This window comes from Glandiceps talaboti, chromosome 11 (genome assembly GCF_964340395.1).
Source record: "Glandiceps talaboti chromosome 11, keGlaTala1.1, whole genome shotgun sequence".
Lineage (NCBI taxonomy): Eukaryota > Metazoa > Hemichordata > Enteropneusta > Spengelidae > Glandiceps > Glandiceps talaboti.
The window spans coordinates 3,920,006-3,938,839 of record NC_135559.1 but is presented as its reverse complement, the minus strand read 5'-3'; the positions used below and the strand labels follow the sequence as shown (position 1 = coordinate 3,938,839).

The window sequence follows — 18,834 nt, the reverse complement described above, 5'->3', positions numbered from 1 at the left end:
TAGGTCAAAGGTTAAATATAATAAAGCTACCACAAGCAGTATTGATTTCTAAATTCTTTATCTATTGCCAAAACTAAAATTACAAAATACATCTCAAAATAAGCCTTCTTACAAAACACGCTCAGAATCCAACTACTTTTATATTAAAGTGTCTCTGACATGCATTTGGCATTTTTATGACAAAAACAACAAAAGAACACCTGTAAACAAAAGAATTACTGTACACGTTCTAGAGGGCGCCACAATAATTGTAATACATATTAAAATATGGAACGAATTACTTCATGATTGGATATTACAATTTACAATCTTCAGGTTTGGAAAATCTGTACTTGTACTTGAAGCATAATAAAATATTAGTCATAAATCAGTAAATAAATTTTTAAAAAATTATCGAGACAAATAATTTCACTGTATATTTATTACTAGCATTACATGAACATAAAGCAAGCAGAGCGAAATTCTTTCCAACGATCTTGAATAGCAATATACATTTATGATGAAAACAGTTTTATTTTGAGAACGGTTTTACACAATATTTAAATAAAAAATATGTCATAACTTTAAAAGTGTTGATTCACAGATCTGAATTGTTTAATATGACCAAAATGTCTTGTTTGTTACTTGCTAACTCAGTGCAATACTTCTGTAAATAAATATATGAATACTACATGTTCTCACATATACATGCTATTCAAGATCATTAGAAAAGATCACTTTAACACCACATGGCTTTTTTTCTGTGACTTTTGAAATTTAAATCCTGGCATGATATATCACTTTTCAGAATGTAAGCTCAACTGTTGATGTAGGCCTGAGCTCAATGCATTGGTATTGTGTATTACGATCAATGAATCTGTACCTTGAGTGGGCTCATGTGAAGCCTTTGGAAGGGTCCAACTATAGATCCTATATGTAGGGCCAACTGATATGGCAAAACTTCATATTCTAATCATTTAAGTTATGAATATAGGAGACTGCATTGTTTAATTGTCATTGGTGGAAATAAATGAATATAACATCTCAATTATAGAACTACTGACTCTAACCAGAATTCTTCAAAAGTCACGCAAACAAGTAAACAGGAAGCAGATAATAAGTAAATATCCACAGGCTCTTTTCATAAACTGCATCACAGACAATGTCTATGATTGCATCTACTTACACAAAGTGGTGTTGGAAAGACTATGATGTTTGGAAACAGAGAACAGACCACACATACCATGGTGAGAGAACTGACCAGGTCAACGTTGAGAGACCACACAATGGCACACATGATGGTGAGCGAAGTGACCAGGTCAATGTTGACAGACCACACATGTCCAACGTACATGATTACATGGGACAGTGCTACGAGTTGATTTGAACAGATACTGTCAATGCATGGTCATTGAAAACCATTTTGCCAAAACGTAATGACACTAACACATCTTGGCAAGGCCTGAAAAACTATTTTGGTTCAAAAGAAATTTGGGGCATCCACAGATTTCAAAATGACATGTGTATATATATATATCTCATGTGAAAATACTCTATATTGTATCACTGAGTTCTGTTTGAAGAAGCCATTCTTTTACTAACACGGCTAGTTTTACCAAATCCATATGCAAAGTACCAAAGTACAACTCTGGACAACTTCACCCTATAACTTTATAAGACTAGAAAGATTTGTTTATTGACATGCTTTGAGTGACATATGAATTTATTAACTTTGGCTTTGCTAAGAAGATGTCAAAAAGATGTCAACTCTGTTTTCTCAATGTGTTTGCTTACGAGCTAGTCAAAAGTCTTGTCACCTCAGAGCAGACGTATTTTTTGAGCTGATCATTATCATAATGGTTGCATTGAACCTTTCTCTTCATCATCATTAATTTGCACATTCATGATACTCCTAGCATCACACTGTTTTCTTTAGCATGACAATGTCCTTGTATTCAAATTGTTATGCCATTATCACTATGACGATAGTTCGGGTACATACTCCATATCAAAATCTCACAAAGACAACAACTTGCACAGTAATCTTACCCTACCTATACCATGGCCATATTTGGTTGTCTTGGCAACAAAACTATGACACAATTTACATCACTATTACAACATATATGCATGTCAAATACATCACTCACAGTGTTAGAATTCTAATAATTTCAATAGTAATTTTTCATATTTGCCATAAATTTACATATTCACAAACTTCTTTTCACTGAAAAATTGACATTAGAAATTAGCAATGATACCCTCTCTTCTAATATATCTCTCCCAAGCCACAAACCAAATTTACACAACAGCATACAAATATGAAATGAGCTGTCACGCTTCTTTGTTACACAAGAATTGATACTATAAACCAGAGCGCGGCCTACACATATGAAATGAACTGTCACGCTTCACTGTTAAACAAGAATTGACACTATAAACCACAACACAACCTATGTATATGAAATGAGCTGTAATGCTTCATTGTAACACAAGAACTGACACAATAAATCAGACCACTGTCTGTTCTTCAGTCACAATCACTTTCTGTTAAGATTACTTACACATTTGCTAAAATTGTAACATCAGTTTATAAAACCAAAATTTTTCGGAATATGGACGATTATTACTGTGTTTGCTAAAACGTATAGTCGACAAACTAAAGGTCTTCAAAATATGGATGCTTTCCACTGTTACATTGCTAAAACACAGTCCGTTTACTAACCAAATGTCTTCAAAGTATGAATGAATTCTTGTAAGGCTGAACAATAAAGATATCACCATGACAACAACCTCTTTTCTCAAAGAGTAATCTTTTGATTTGTCCGTGAAAAACTTTCATATCATTGCACGACCTAGGTCAAAATCACTACTCACCTCATTTGCATACTAAAAATATCCCTATTTTCAAAGCAGCAGTGCTGTTGGCATGGTAACTAATTTACTCTACCTAACCTACATTTATTTGTCATCTCAGAATGTGTATTGCAAATCACCAAAACATGACCATGACTCCGTTTACTCTGAAAGAGACACATTGGTTTTGAAAATACTTTGTAAATCACTATAACAAGCATTATTACATAGAAATACAGCAGAATTTTAATACATCATTATTAATGGAAGAACAAAACACTATATTTACCTCTCCACATAAATACAATATAAATCTGACCATAAACATAATCTTTACTTTGAATGGCCAGACACCATACTATCTTTACAATTATGAAGATCTGGCATCAGGTAATTTTCTTTTTGTTTAACATCAATCTCCAGACTTAAAAATGACAGGATTTGTATTGAAAACCACAATAACATCATATGAATTCTCCACACTAGTTCAAACACATGACGGATATATGAGGTTTGTGACAGGACTAATTATTTTTAACACGATTTCTGACTTTTTTGACTAATTAAAACATAACTTGGTTTGATCCCAGCAACCCTTTTAATATATTACAAGAATATTACTATGAAATTGACTGTTTTATTTTAATTCATGATTTTCAACTATTTTCTAGCAGTGAAAACAAAACTTGTAGTGCACGACTTGAAAACAACACCCTGCTAAAACAGCATATAGACTAGAATCTAGCCATTGCATTTTGAGTCAACAGAAAGCTTCTAAACTATCACAATGTTCTTGTGTTACATTCCACTATTTGGCTCATTACCGTTGTATATTTTTAATATTTACTGACATGTTGACCAGTGAAACACATGATATCATTTCCCAATGAATGCTGCATGTTTTTGACAAACTGAACTTGTGACGGACTACATCAAAAGTATGTACATGTATCACATATTGAACAACTTAGTATATCATGTACTGGGTAAGTGTACATGTGTGTCACCCCCAGGGGTCAGAGATGCAAATCTGGGCTATGTTAAGGGGTGTAACTATTCCTGTCCCATGGTTAATTCTAAATCTAACTCCCTAGCTTCAATACAAATACACATCTATTGTACAGTCAGTCCACTCCTATCTATCATGTGTGTTAAAGTAGTATGCACCTCGGAGGTAAAAGTCATAACATTTGCTGGTACTTCATTCAAGAAAATTTCAACCCATTCTCAGTTAAAACCAAGATAAAAAATCAGGGGTTACATCCAAATTTTGCAAATAGAGGTCAAAATGATACCAAAATTAAGCAACTTTAAAATCCAATATGGCCACCAAATATTGTGTGCCTTTTAAGTTGTATGGGAAAATAAAAGTTTATCGATTTCTGTGAAAACATGATAGTGAACTGCCAAATTCATTTCATTATTTCAAAGGGATAAGCTTTTATATGGCAAAGTTTTGAGCACTTTTAAGAACTTATATTTGCCGGGAAAATTGCCCCAAGGCACATTCTACCTTAACATCATACTGTGGTTGTACATTATGCATACAGATTAAAACTATAGGCAGTGGTATACTATGTTGTAAGGAGGTATACATGCATGCATACCCTACCAACGTTCATCATTATCAAAAAAATATCACTTTTTTGATGGCCTTTAAAAGTTGACTACCTTCTACTAGTGATATTTCATTGATAAAAAAAAACTTACAATAAAGAAACCAATATAAATCATGTAGTAATGTGAAGGGAAACTTATCACATAATCACAGTGGATGAAACAGTAGCCTGTATCTTTGTCCTCCTCTGTATGTCATGTGACTGTCAGGTGACTGTCATGTGTTCAATGGAATGCTACACATTATTTCTTTCAGCTTCCAATACTAACACCTTCATTACCAAACATGTTCTTATCTTTTCGAAAATGTACATAATTTAACAAATAAATCACAGCCCTCAGTAGCTATACCTGGAATGATATTCTTCAGAATTTCTGCCCATATCTATCTTGGAATACATCAATGTTGTTAGTAATCATTAATGTATGTATGATTGCTGAGTCATCAAAACCTATCAATAACTCATAAATTCATAATTTCTTGACAAACAAGTAATTTGGTCTCTAACGATTTCGTGACTGTTTACATATGGACATCAAGCCAGTGTACACAGTACCTGCATTACCAGTCACCAATAGAGAGGTAATGCAGCTAATAACTGTTTCCAGTAAAGTTTCTGTGTACTTTTCACTGGGTAAACAGTTTCAAGGAATAGCAAACAGTTAGAGCTACTGGGGCTTTGAGGTTTAAAAGGGGCACAAACTGAGATTATACTTTTTTGTGTGTTTTCTTTGCAGTATATTTAAGATACATGTACACTTATAATATTTTACTCACTGAAGCATTCTTAACCATCACTTGCTATTGACTGAACTCAAACCTGGTATCTATACATAAAACACAAACGAGTCAAAAACATGATTTAGTATATATATACTGAAATGTCATGGAACCCCTTCTATGCTATCAAGTGTGCTAAGAATGCCACAAGACAGTTTGCAATGTCAGAGACATGATTTGAGTTTAATCTAGGTTTTATGGAAGTAATTTCATTCAAGTATAAAAAAACTTACAATCTCAGCTTGTGCCTCTTTAATGTTTGAATAGTATTATCTGAATCAGTTGACTGTGTACACAGTAAAAGCCTTGATTTACAACTTCTACATTTTCTAAATCCTTATCTCGTTTTGTGATTCACACAGCTCCTAATGCTTGCCATTGAAGGTGTTAGAAGTCTATTCTGCTATAGTACTTGTGATAGGACGAGTTGCACATTAATCATTTACAGTTTCCATGGTAACAAATAAACATCTGGTTGTTATGGCAACAACTACATGGTTATTGACCTGACATCCCATAACTGAAAGACATAAAAAATAGAAATTATTTACATGCAGCAATATTAGATTTTGTTTATGAAAGTATTTCAGTGCTTCTGTTTCTGTAAAACCCATCAAACTACTATGTGGTCTATATATTAGCCTGAAGATTAACCGTTGTTTCAGCTTATGTCATATGCTTAAACTGTGGGGTAGTGAGTGGTTAGAGTGGACCAACATAGTAGGTCTATAGTTGCAGATATCCTTATATTGATAGATATCAAGTGTGACTTCAAGTAACATAGGCAAAAAGTCTGTTGTTACTTACATTTGTTAAAAACATATTTTGTACAGATCCAATGTACAGTAAAACTATTTACAATTTACAGATAAACAGGCAGGGTTCACCAGAAGACTATATGTAACATACACATTTACACATTTATGATTAAAGTTGTTGTTGATTAAAGTCAAGGTTGTTGTTTTACTTGATAGATAAAACTTTTACTGTCTAACACAGCATGATTGTTATTCAGGGTAGTATCAAAGCTGAATGAACATAAACAAAACTCTCCCTTTAATCACAATCCAGCTGTGTTCAGCAATGAAAGTGCTCTTATCTAGTGAGTAAAACAAGAATCTAAACAGTCAAAATGGTAGATGTTGATCATTAAATGCATATGTTATGTACAGTCTTGTATTTCTGGTGAACATTGCCTGTTTTAGTTAATACACTCTGTGGTTGATAGCTGGAGATATATTAAAAGATGGCATGCTTTATCAAAAATGAGAAAGGAAAAAGATCTTTCTGCTACCCACCTTCATAATTTTATCACTGCCACATGTTAAGAGTTGACCTTTGACATCATCTAAAAACATATCTATAACACCATGTTTACCATCATGAAACGTTGCCATGGGAGCACGACTACAAATCAAATCAAAGAGAATTGACAATTATGAAATGATTTTAAAGCTGGACTATGAAATTTAGGAATTACTGAATATACAAGATCTGTTGTATCAATCAATCAATCAATCAATCAATCAATCAATCAATCAATCAATCAATCAATCAATCAATCCAAATTACCATAACTGAAAGCTACACCTATTTTATCAAGTGTAGCATTGCTTCAGTAATCACTATTAAACTGTTTATTACTTTCATAGTCAACCCCATCCCACCCCGCCCCGCCCGGCCTGCCCTGCCCTGCCCCACCACACATACACACACCTATACAAAGATATTGATCTCAAGTGTTCTCCCTGCTGTATATGACTTACTCTCATACCATATGGTCAATGAAAATTACCTCTCCTACCATACATGGTCAATGAAAATTACCTCTCCTACCATACATGGTCAATGAAAATTACCTCTCCTACCATACATGGTCAATGAAAATTACCTCTCCTACCATACATGGTCAATGAAAATTACCCCTCCTACCATACATGGTCAATGAAAATTACCTCTCCTACCATACATGGTCAATGAAAACGACTTTATACTCTCAAATCTATGGTCAATTTAAAGTTACTCTTTTATGGCCAATGAAAATGACTTACTCATCATCAGTGATTCTTTCATAGCATTCTTCACAGACACGGACTTCAAACTCAAACCCCATCATGGGTATTGTTGATTTTGCTGAACTACATGTATTACAAACTGCCTTCCCACATTTCCTACAGTGATGCTGGAAAATAGGAAAGAGAAAATATGATGCAATTTTATATACATGGTTTAACTGTCAAATATATATCGATTTGTCTAATAGGTATGCAAAAATAAAAATTGTGGCTTTAACCACTATGCCACAGGAAGCCAGTATCCTACATTGCTGTTAACCCACTCTTCTTTTGCAACTCAGTTTATTTTTATTGAAATAGATACTTTTTTTTGAGAATCATAAATTCTTTCACTTTTCAGAGTTTACTGCTTGGATAATCAATTTTCCTGGTTTGCAGTATATCTTACTTACCTGCCTAATACCGAGTGTTTTTTCTGACCACATTTTCTTAAAATTCCAGAAAAATGGAGCTTCACATTTCTGACATGTGTCACTGTCTGCCCATTCAGGAGTCTATAAAAGAGAAATCAATAAACACATTGTATAGGAACTGTGTTCAATTTCATAATTTTTTTGGGGAGTATGCAATTCAATAGCCTAAGGATAAAACTGGAAATGAATGTGACATTTTAATCCATCTCCTACAGACCTTGATCAAGGTCCACAGTAGACAGATCAAAATGTCGCATTTGTCCAATTTACCATTTCAAAGTAACTATATTTCACCATCCTAGTACTGTTATTAAACGCTTCATTAAATTAGAATAAGATCAATTCTATCAATTTGATATTCAGACTATTATACCATGCACAAGCCAAGTTGAACAAAAAAATATGGAATATATACTCTGGGCATTCTACATCATGACAGCGCACATCTATGTCACAACAACGGGGAATAACATCTGATAGTCTTACTTCTTGTCTTTGGATATCCATGTTCCATACAACTATCCTGTTATCAGCACCTCCTGAAAACAGTTGTCTGGATTGTGAGGAATATGCCAATGCTTGTACTTTCTCTCTGAAAACAAAACAGAATACACAGCATAATGTTACACCAAAGTTATTATGATTGCTAGTCTACTAAGATCCCACACACATGCTGCAGCCTTGTCTTGTAGGAAGACCTCAGATCTGCATTTCATAAGGTTGCCAAATAAAGCCAAAAGTACCTGCCTGGACACCCTTTTGGCCCACCATGGCATATTTATAACATTTTATCACTTTTTAAGTAAACAGAATAGCCATGAGGTCTATCACTTATCAACTACACTAGCCACAGCCCATCACATTCTAAACACAAAGATAAACATAATTTTTTTATGGAGACTCAGACCGTTAAAACTTGATTAGGTTTTCAGTGTATCGTTAAAAGTTTTAGGCATCAGCTTGCCTTGTGTTTGGAACAAAGTTTACCTAACACTTGATAAGAAAAATTGTTTATAATATATGTAATCATATCACTGTTACATGGAGTTCTCATATTCACAGAACTTGTAGAGAGAATAGAAGTTTTGTATGTTGAGCTGAAAATAAAATAATAATAATCAAATGTCTACACCATAACAGAATAAATTTGTTCTTATGAAATCCTTTAGTACACTAAAACTTGTGTGAATGTAATGTTCATAGTTACTTTGAAAACAATCTTTGCAATACCACTATTTGGATAATATTTATTTATTCATTTACTGTATAAATGACTTACGTGTGTCCTTGTAATTCATATGCTGTACCTTGTTGTCCACCTATATCCCAGACAATGATGGACTGGTCAAAGCTGGCTGAAAACAACAACCTCTTTTCCACATCCCATGCCATACTACGAATACTGCCTGTAATATACATATTATATCATGCATAAGCTAAAAATATGGAATACATACTCTGGTCATTCTATGTCATGACAATGTGTGTCTACATCATTGTTCTGCTGTGTTTGAAATATGAGTCAAACACTCAAAATTCCATTTTTAAAATATTACTGGCAATAGTATAATTCTATTATTCCCCAATATTTTTCTTTATTCAGCCGGAAAATACTCATGACCTAAGGGTTGTCACAACTCATCTCGCAGTGACAAGGGCCCCTTAGGTCACTTGTATTTTCCTTGACTGAACGAAGAAAAATATTGCGAAAAAATATCTAATTGTGCAACATTTTAAGGCTCTGGTGACTGCTGTCTGACCCCAGTGACCTGGACTATTCTAAGGTAGGATGACAATGACTTATGAAACAGTGTGAATGACACAGTTACAGCTGATGTATTGATGAGTTAGTTAAGATAATCACATATTATAAAAAAACATTTTCATCCTATTCTGTTATGGATATTTGAAGATAAAGGTCAGATTAGGATTAAAATTTAGGTGTGAAAAACAGTTGTCTGGCAAAGCTATAGAAAAAAGTTTGTCCAAAACAAAAGAATAATCCTGTCCCTGGCCTTCATATCCTCATAGTTAAGGTATTGAAATCAACTGAATAATCCTATATAATCCTTATGGCTCTACTGATAAGATAACAATAATGCAAGAACCTGGGACTGAATCCTTGGCCTTTAAAATTAGTCACTGAACTTACCTGAATGGCCTTTAAGTGTAGTAATAACAGTACAGTTAGTTTCTTCTACTTTTAGCACACTAATACTACCAGAATAATCCCCTACAAATGCATGTTTAGATTCACCATCATATCTGGAGGTCAAAGGTTAAGGTTTCACTTTGTTCTCAATTTACAAGGGATGACATAAACTTCAAACTATGAAAATGAAAGTGTGACTAGATGTGTTTTCATCTTCGTTTCACTTTAAAACTCACTATATGAATAGACTTTTAAATAGTTCATGCCACTGCCAGTATACATGATCTCAATATGCCATCATTGAGATCCACAAGGATGCACTTTACACACTGATATTACTATCTTCATGTATGCTACACAACAACAGATGGTGACACTTACAATATCATGACTTAACCACTGCCCTTAGATCCCTTCAGGACTGCTTCTAACTGCAAGGGTGTCCTTACATCAGACTAACCCACCAATGCCACCATAGAAATGTAATACTGGATGTCGTTGTCATATCACTATCTCAATGTACTCAAGAACAGACAACACCCCAACATCATGACTGCCTAACCCCTGCCTGGACTCCTTTTAATAGAGAGGGCGCCCTTTAACCAATTATCCCACTGATGCCACCACACACACACACACACACACACATCCATCCATCCATCCATCCATCCATCCATCCATCCATCCATCCATCCATCCATCCATCCATCCATCCATCCATCCATCCATCCATCCATCCATCCATCCATCCATCCATCCATCCATCCATCCATCCATCCATCCATCCATCCATCCATCCATCCATCCATCCATCCATCCATCCATCCATCCATCCATCCATCCATCCATCCATCCATCCATCCATCCATCCATCCATCCATCCATCCATCCATCCATCCATCCATCCATCCATCCATCCATCCATCCATCCATCCATCCATCCATCCATCCATCCATCCATCCATCCATCCATCCATCCATCCATCCATCCATCCATCCATCCATCCATCCATCCATCCATCCATCCATCCATCCATCCATCCATCCATCCATACATACATACATACAAAGATGATACTGCTACATTCTGCATCATGTACTGTCATTATTACAAAGGATACTGTATACAGGTACACCATGATGAACACTGATAACCACCAAGTCGTCTTCCTGACTCACTGCAATGCCACTGAAAATATTTATCACGACCAACACTCAAAACCCATTCCGATAAAAGACTAAATAAAACACCAGTCACACGACTCTGATGTGCTGAAATTAAAACAAACAACAAATCAATATTAAATTCACCAAGAAATAGTTTAACAAACACTCTGTTATAAATTCACTATAAAGGACTATTTCTACTAATTTCCAGTCTGACATGTGATGACATTGAGAAGCTTTATTATATAGAATGTTTGTTTTCAGATTTGCAATGTCTACCACACGAGGGCAGTATTACGAATACATCTGCAGATATTATAACGAGGTACTACATGATTAATTGATGAGGAAGTCTGGTTTATAATTTCTATACCAGGTTTGTCACTAAAGACTTGAGTAGACACTTACCAAGATAATTTCTCCTCTGTTCCATTCTGTTAAAATCATCAGATAAGATAAATTCTGACACTGTACCATTCTCAAGTCCTATAAAGATTCGTCTTGTTTCTGAGTTGTAATCCATTGTGGAGCAAGCAGCTGTAAGGTCAAAACAGGAAGTGATGTCATACAACACATCATGGAATGGGGAGAGGAGATGTTGAGATGTTTTCAAACTTATCATTTTGCATGGAATGGCTAATGAGAAAGGTCAACAAACAACACATCAGCAAAGGTGTGTGATTGTTTGATGACAATATGACATTTATGAATTATCAAAATTATTAGTAAATATGCATAACCAATTTTTATTGGACTTTTTTGATGTCCACAGTTTGATATATGTGTTATTTACAATTTTATGTTTGAAATATTTCTGCTATCCATGAAATCATATCTGTCTTATCACAGCTTTCAACCCACAAGCTACCAGTTATTCAAGCCTTTGATGCAGTAAAAAGTCAAATTTTCTCATATTGATTGTAAATGACTATATACAAGGATACTAATATATATATATATATATTGATTGTAAATGACTATATACAAGGATACTAATATATATATATATATTGATTGTAAATGACTATATACAAGGATACTAATATATATATATATATATATATATATATATATATATATATATATATATATATATATATATATATATATATATATATATATATATATATATATATATATATATATATATATATATATAGTGTACAGCTTCAATATTTATACATGTGAAGAAATCAGAATCAAAGTCAGACAACTAATTATTCACAATAAACCTGTCCACTGTATATGTATACTAAACACACACACGCATGCACGAACGCACACATGCACCTGTGCACACGCACATGCATACACACACACACACACACACACACACGTACGTGTATATATGCATGTACCTATACAATTGCATGGTATAAAGTCTTACAATGGGTTTATAAATTCAATAGGACCGCCAGCATAAACTACATACACTCAAAATACCAAGCTCACCAAAACGTTAAACCCATATATTACAGGACAATATTAAGAGAGTTATGAAAATACTACCGTGAGATGATATTAAAAGATTTCAATAAACATACATGCCATTCCCTCTAGTAGGTTGATCATCACAAGGCTTACTTAATTTTAATTTCATAACTCAAAATATCAACAACTACAATACTATACTGGTAATATAATGAAGATTGCCAATAAACAATAGGATAATATTACAGGACATACAGAAATCAATAAATATACATGCCATTCTCTCTACGTTGATATACAAAGCTTTATGTTTGGTAATTTAATTTTACAACTCAAAATGAGTTACAAACAACAACTACCATACTACACAGGGATGATATAGCAGAACACCATTAATAATAATAATGTTAGTTTTTATATAGCACTTTCCCACTCTGTGCTTACAGCACTTTACAATTATTACCCCTGGCTTGGATCTATATCGGCACAACAACCCTTTATACTTCCTCAACTCCCTGGGGAGAATACAATCCATTGCAGTCTTTATAAGCACATAGGATTAAAGCATTCACATTGCAACCTCTATCCTACCATTCCCTCTGGTTGATCAAAACAAGACTGGTTGAATTTAATTTCAACATTCAAAATGAATGACAAACAACAGCTACACACCAGACTCTACTGGGATAATATTAAAGGACTCCCCTATTACATGATTTGAATAAATCAATATACATGCCATTCCCTCTAGGTGACAGAGCAAGACTTGTTTAATTTAATTTCACAGCTAAAAAAGAACAACACACCAGACTCGACTGGGGATGATATTAGAGGTCTCCACTACATATAACAATAGGATGATATTGCATGAATAAAAATAAATGCACGCCATTCCCTATATCTGACAGGTTGGAATTGTTCAATTTCCCAACAGTGCTTATATGGTACAAGTTAATCATGACTTCATCACTGGACAGGTAATTTGATCAGTATTCATAATTCATATTTTGAGAAAGTGCCATAAAAGAAATTACCTCATTTACTCTGGCATCAAACTGTTATATTTCATTACACAAATAATTTCAATGTATGATATCATACATCGTAAAATCTCATTTTGAGCTCCCATTCTCATACTAAATTCCCAGCTATCCTTTGTATGTTACACATTGCATTTGACGATTATTTGTATATCAGCTTTTGTGTACCATCAACACCTGAACTTTAAATTGTATTATCTTTGACTAACCTGGCATGGTATGACATATACTTGGCCAATACTGGCTTTCTTCACCCATACTCTATGACCTGATCTGACCTTTCACCTTATATGACCCTTGACTCACCTGGCATGGTATGACATATACTTGGCCAATACTGACCACTGTCTCTCTTCAGCCATACTCTTATCGTCCTGTTGAATAAACAAAGATGAAAATGTCTGTCAGACGAGACTCTTTTATAACAAACAAAGGTGTGCTTTGTGAAATTTACAATGCTCATGGGGTATTTTCTTTCATTAAAATTTATAAATGAAAAATGGATTTTTTTATCATATGTATATATAGAAATTGACAAATTGTTTCAAGGGTTGAAGCTGTACCTTATATCATCATCAATTACTCACACATGAAAGTATCTTTATAGGATCGATTTCATTTTGTTTCATTTGTTGTTTGTTAATAATGTAAAATATACAATAATTGATATGTATATTTCACTTCTAGTATCAAATGAAAATCTAATTTAAAATTACACAGCTGACTGAACAAACACTGAATCCTGCAAATAGTAATCCACAATGAAACAGCTAATTTTATAAATTTATCATCAATGAAACCACTACGCCTAACGGGTATTAATATTCAAGTCTGAACAACACTATGTGAGACAGAGTGAATGGTTAGGAATCCCTGCTGACTATCCATTGAGCATATCATTTCCTTATATTCACTAGAGAACAAGAAAGGCTGATAATTGCGGCTATCAAGTATCATATTTATTGCTGAAGTAACTATAGTCTATTATCTGATACAAGTAGCACAGTGTTTTCATCACTACATATCTTTAACCAGGCATTGAAAGCCTAAAATTGCAACCATTAAGTATTCCATTTTTTTTTGAAGTAATTTTAGTATCTGACACATGTAAAACAGGCTATATACAGGTTGACAGGTTTTTTAGTCACTACATATTTTTAGCCATACATTGACTCGCCTGGAAGCCTGAAATTTTGGCCATCAAGTATTCCATTTTCTGAAGTAACAATAGCATCTGATAGTACATACCCTATGGATGGCTAACATAGTTTTAATGACACTGTGTTCACCCAAACATTGAATAAAGCCTGCCTAAGGTACAAAGCCTATCTTTGTGATATCATCTTCTATAATTGTATTCTTAGAAACTGATGACCTTAAACTGACCCTACTTAACATTCACATCCACCTTGAATGGATTACGGCATTAAGTATGCTTCATAAGGGACCATAGTTGAGGTGAATGCACTATTCAATAAGATATGTTATAATGAGCTACTACTACATACAATATTCTTTGATATCAGGGTAACCCTATATACCCAGCTTTTCAACTTACTTAAAATTATTATGGAGGCTATGCACATTCTGAAATTGACATTACCAAAATGTTCAACAATTTTATTTCATGTTGATTGTACACAGAGTGTATGAAATTTTCTAATTTTAATGAAGTCAGGCTATGAGGTCAGTCTATACCATTGACCCCCCCCCCCCTCCCTCCCTCCCTCAACACCATCACGAACTATAGGCATTATGTAGATCCTGCATACACTGTATCAATGAATATACATATTAGTCAGTTCTCAGTTACTCACTGCATTATAAAATACTGAATAATTTTTATTGAAATCACAATGTTGGATTTTATGACTTGCATCTCGATTGTATGAAATATATACCAGACTCTAATCTATAAATTAACTATTCTAAATTCTACTTATAATAAGATCAGCTAATGAAGTAAACTTAAAAGCCATCGGCATCAAATAATGTATGTGTTCATGTGTCATTCAATCACTTGTGCAATGCTAACGTTTACAGTCCGGATATGGGTTTTGCGGGCAGAGGTTGTACAGCAGAAGGGCCAGACTTTAGGAAGCCAATGTGTAAAATATGTTGCTGGGGGTGTTCTTACTATTCCTTTCTTTCACCCTCAGTATCCATTATCATGTGTATACATGTATTATAAAAAGAGCCAAAAACAGCTGATCTTTCAGTCTAAGTTCAATAGTTGAGTCTGACAGTAGCACAATTGAGAATTTGACATCATGTCATAAGGTGTGTTGGTACAACGATATAGCAAATACTTTATGAATGAATAATGATAGCGTTGCCAGTGAATGATGAATCAAAATAATGTATGTGTTCATGTGTCACTCAATCACTTGTGCAATACTAACGTTTACAGCTCGGACATGGGTTTTGCGGACCGAGATTGTACAGCAGAAGGGCCAGACTTTAGGAAGGCCGATAAGCAGTATTACCAAGGTCCGCAAAACCCATATCCAAGCCGTAAAGGTTTTATCATACACGTATACCTCATGTAGTGGCACGGAAACATTATTTGAATCACATAATCACATAAATTAGCACTGAAATATTATTTTATCCACAGAAACGTAAAAATAGTGAAGACGTTAACAAAGCCAAATCACTGAGCAAATGAAAACGATGAGTGTGGCACTTGCCGTATTTTGGCAAAGTGTGCTGCGTCATGATAAGGAAAATTATTGCCCGTGTTCGATGCGCATGCTCTCTATTGAATTATTACATTGGATCGATACTGGGTGTACGATAATTATGTTTAACTCCTTCACCACCAATTCATGTTATTGTGGGAAGACGTAAGTGCTAAATATGTCAGTCTATTAACAGAAAGAGGAACATTATAGAAAAGAGTCTTCTGTAAAATATTAAATCCCTCATAATGACATATATGTACCTCTAAGCCAAACTGGCGTGCCACTGATGCACAGCTATCTCATGTGAAGAAATCTGGTAAATTTACAATGTTTAACTTTTACACTATTTCTAATACACATTCTCGCAAACCAAACCTATTATTTCTTCCGCTACACTTCAAATAAATACATGACATTAGTGTTGCAGTGAAATTTGATAATCCATTCTAACTAAGTACTAGTAAAGTTCTATTATCACATGTGAACAACCTGTTCTGTACTTTCTTTGTGAGGCTTTACTTTCAGGAAATCACCCAGTAAGATCAACAATGAAATCTGTAATGATACATTGACATTCTTTTCCCAAAACCCTTGCAACACACATGCTTCATTGTTTACTAAATGTGACTAAGTGTCTCCTGTTCATATTTATGACTGAGCATGGAAATGTTACCATGAAGAAGAATTATAGGAGTCAAAACATAGCATTGAATAGCAATTTACATATATATCATTATCAAGATATTTTTCATCTTGGCCTTTACTTACTTCTGTGACCTATTATTCTACTGTGTTGTAGTATACAATTTACAATCTAATCCGCTGAATAGGAGGTGGAGTCAGATTTGGAAATACTTATCAAACCTGCCAGCAATGTATACCTTTCCTAAGAAAACACAGATTGTTGACTATAGCAGCACTGTGTTGATACAGTCTGAAGTTTCTATTTGGATTATACCATTCACAAGATAGGGTGGTCCAACATCACAATGGCTCCTATACACAATGACTTTCCTATTACTCAACCCAAATCTGAATATGTAAAACCATGAGGGAGTGGGGGTGGGGGTGGGGGTGGTGAATGTAGACCACCACGAGGTAGCATTTTAATCATAGGGTTTCTGACAATAATATGGTGGCTCGAAACTGAAACAACCTTTACGAAGAAACTGATGCGTTTCATTTGAATTTACAGAAGTCACTTGGATTAATATCTGACATATTGGGTACTACTGTTTATCTCATGTCTGCAAAGCTAAATATTTAGTGATTCATTCCAATATCTCCCTTTTTCAGACAAACAACCACAGTATGTTATATGCCCTAAATCTCTAGGGATCAGAACATTACATGCATCAAAATCAATGGATATAAGGAACTTTAACATCCAGGGCCCACATAAAATATGTTTATAAGTAAACTGATGTGACAGAACAGGACATCCTGACAGTTGTATAGAAATTAGCCTCACTAAGGACACTTCCTGTTGTAACTGTAGTTCTCAGTTAATGTACTGTTCTGAAGTGTACATTTATATAATCACAAATTAATAAATCATTGAAAGACAGAGCAACTGAATTTCAGGAGACAATTCATAGGAATAATATATTTCATAATTTGACAAAAATGACAAAACTATGGACATTGACTTTTGAGTGGGGTTGGCATTTATAGAATTACCAGGAAGTTGTATTCAATTAGAGATTTGTTGACTGGTTGATTGTGTTGCAGTCTTGCAGTGTGCAGGTATTACTCACTGTAAGTACACTTAATTTTACACAGGTGAACATTGTATATTTCCTACGGACAAGGTCAAGGTCAATTTGGAAACAAACACACCCAAAGCCATGGGGCTGCAGGGGTAAATATCGATGAATGGCCATAGGACAATGATTCTCAATTTCTCATTCCAATAATTTTCTAAAAGCTCCATAATAACTTAATTTTTTAAAACAAAACTAAACACAACATATTGCTGTTCCCCTGCCTTCAGTCTCTGCTGCGTCATTAAAATGAAAATCGAGTTTAAGAAATTAAGATTTGTCCATTATTTGTACCCGCCCCCTTACACAGGAAGTCAAACTTCGCTTGAATACGTCACCTGTGTTGTGTGCCAGTCTGTGTCACTCGTTAAAATAAATTCCAACATCTCTTTATGTTTTGATGTTAATAATATTGTACAAACAAATCAAAATAACAATTACTTTGAACAGAATCAAATGTTGTACCCAAAACACTCTTACGTAAGTGTATGACTTTAAATCTGGGCTCAACATGAAGTGGGTTTACTTCATTGAGTGACATACGCAAACATTAGAAACAGGTACAAAACAAAGATTACATATGAACAGTAAATCAGTTGATAAACGTCCTACAGGGATATAATCCCAACCTACTCACCTATCATCACTAACACTGATAATTCCGTCTTCTTTGGGTAGAATTACAGCCTTATTCACGATGTCGTTACAGCCTTCAAGCTTGTTTAATAAAACTGGCCTACGCGGCCCAGGTTTCTGTCGGATTTCAGCCGCCATGTTGTCCAGACTTATTGAATGACGTCACAGTCACAAGATCATAACATTGCATTGAATTACCATAATAAAATCCACTCTTTGAATTTTTAATAGCGTAAATTG

General features: G+C 34.3%; 1 protein-coding gene across 2 annotated transcripts; it reads right to left on the bottom strand.

Annotated features, from left to right (window-relative positions):
• Nucleotides 1–1,800: 1,800 nt before the first annotated feature.
• Nucleotides 1,801–18,734, bottom strand: LOC144442290 (WD repeat and FYVE domain-containing protein 2-like). Of its 2 annotated transcripts, XM_078131597.1 has the most exons (11): nt 18,596–18,734; nt 13,818–13,885; nt 11,449–11,577; nt 10,995–11,145; nt 9,874–9,986; nt 9,001–9,127; nt 8,208–8,313; nt 7,701–7,802; nt 7,285–7,415; nt 6,532–6,640; nt 1,801–5,753 (listed from the first exon to the last, which is right to left on the bottom strand). In XM_078131597.1, exons 1-11 carry the CDS (start codon nt 18,730–18,732, stop codon nt 5,724–5,726), a joined length of 1,203 nt encoding a protein of 400 aa, XP_077987723.1. In that variant the 5' UTR covers nt 18,733–18,734; the 3' UTR covers nt 1,801–5,723. The 2 variants fall into 2 exon arrangements, with proteins under 2 accessions (XP_077987723.1, XP_077987724.1); XM_078131598.1 differs by lacking the exons at nt 13,818–13,885; nt 18,596–18,734 and adding an exon at nt 13,721–13,748.
• Between the last annotated feature and the right edge of the window lie 100 nt (nt 18,735–18,834).

Coding starts and splice junctions, on each gene's coding strand:
- LOC144442290 (XM_078131597.1), bottom strand. CDS start 18,732: ATGGCGGCTGAAATCCGACAGAAACCTGGGCCGCGTAGGCCAGTTTTA. Junction 11,578..13,817: donor TATATGTCATACCATGCCAG/GTGAGTCAAGGG, acceptor TTGACCTTACAG/CTGCTTGCTCCACAATGGAT. Junction 9,987..10,994: donor TCATGGTGTACCTGTATACA/GTATCCTTTGTA, acceptor TTTGACCTCCAG/ATATGATGGTGAATCTAAAC.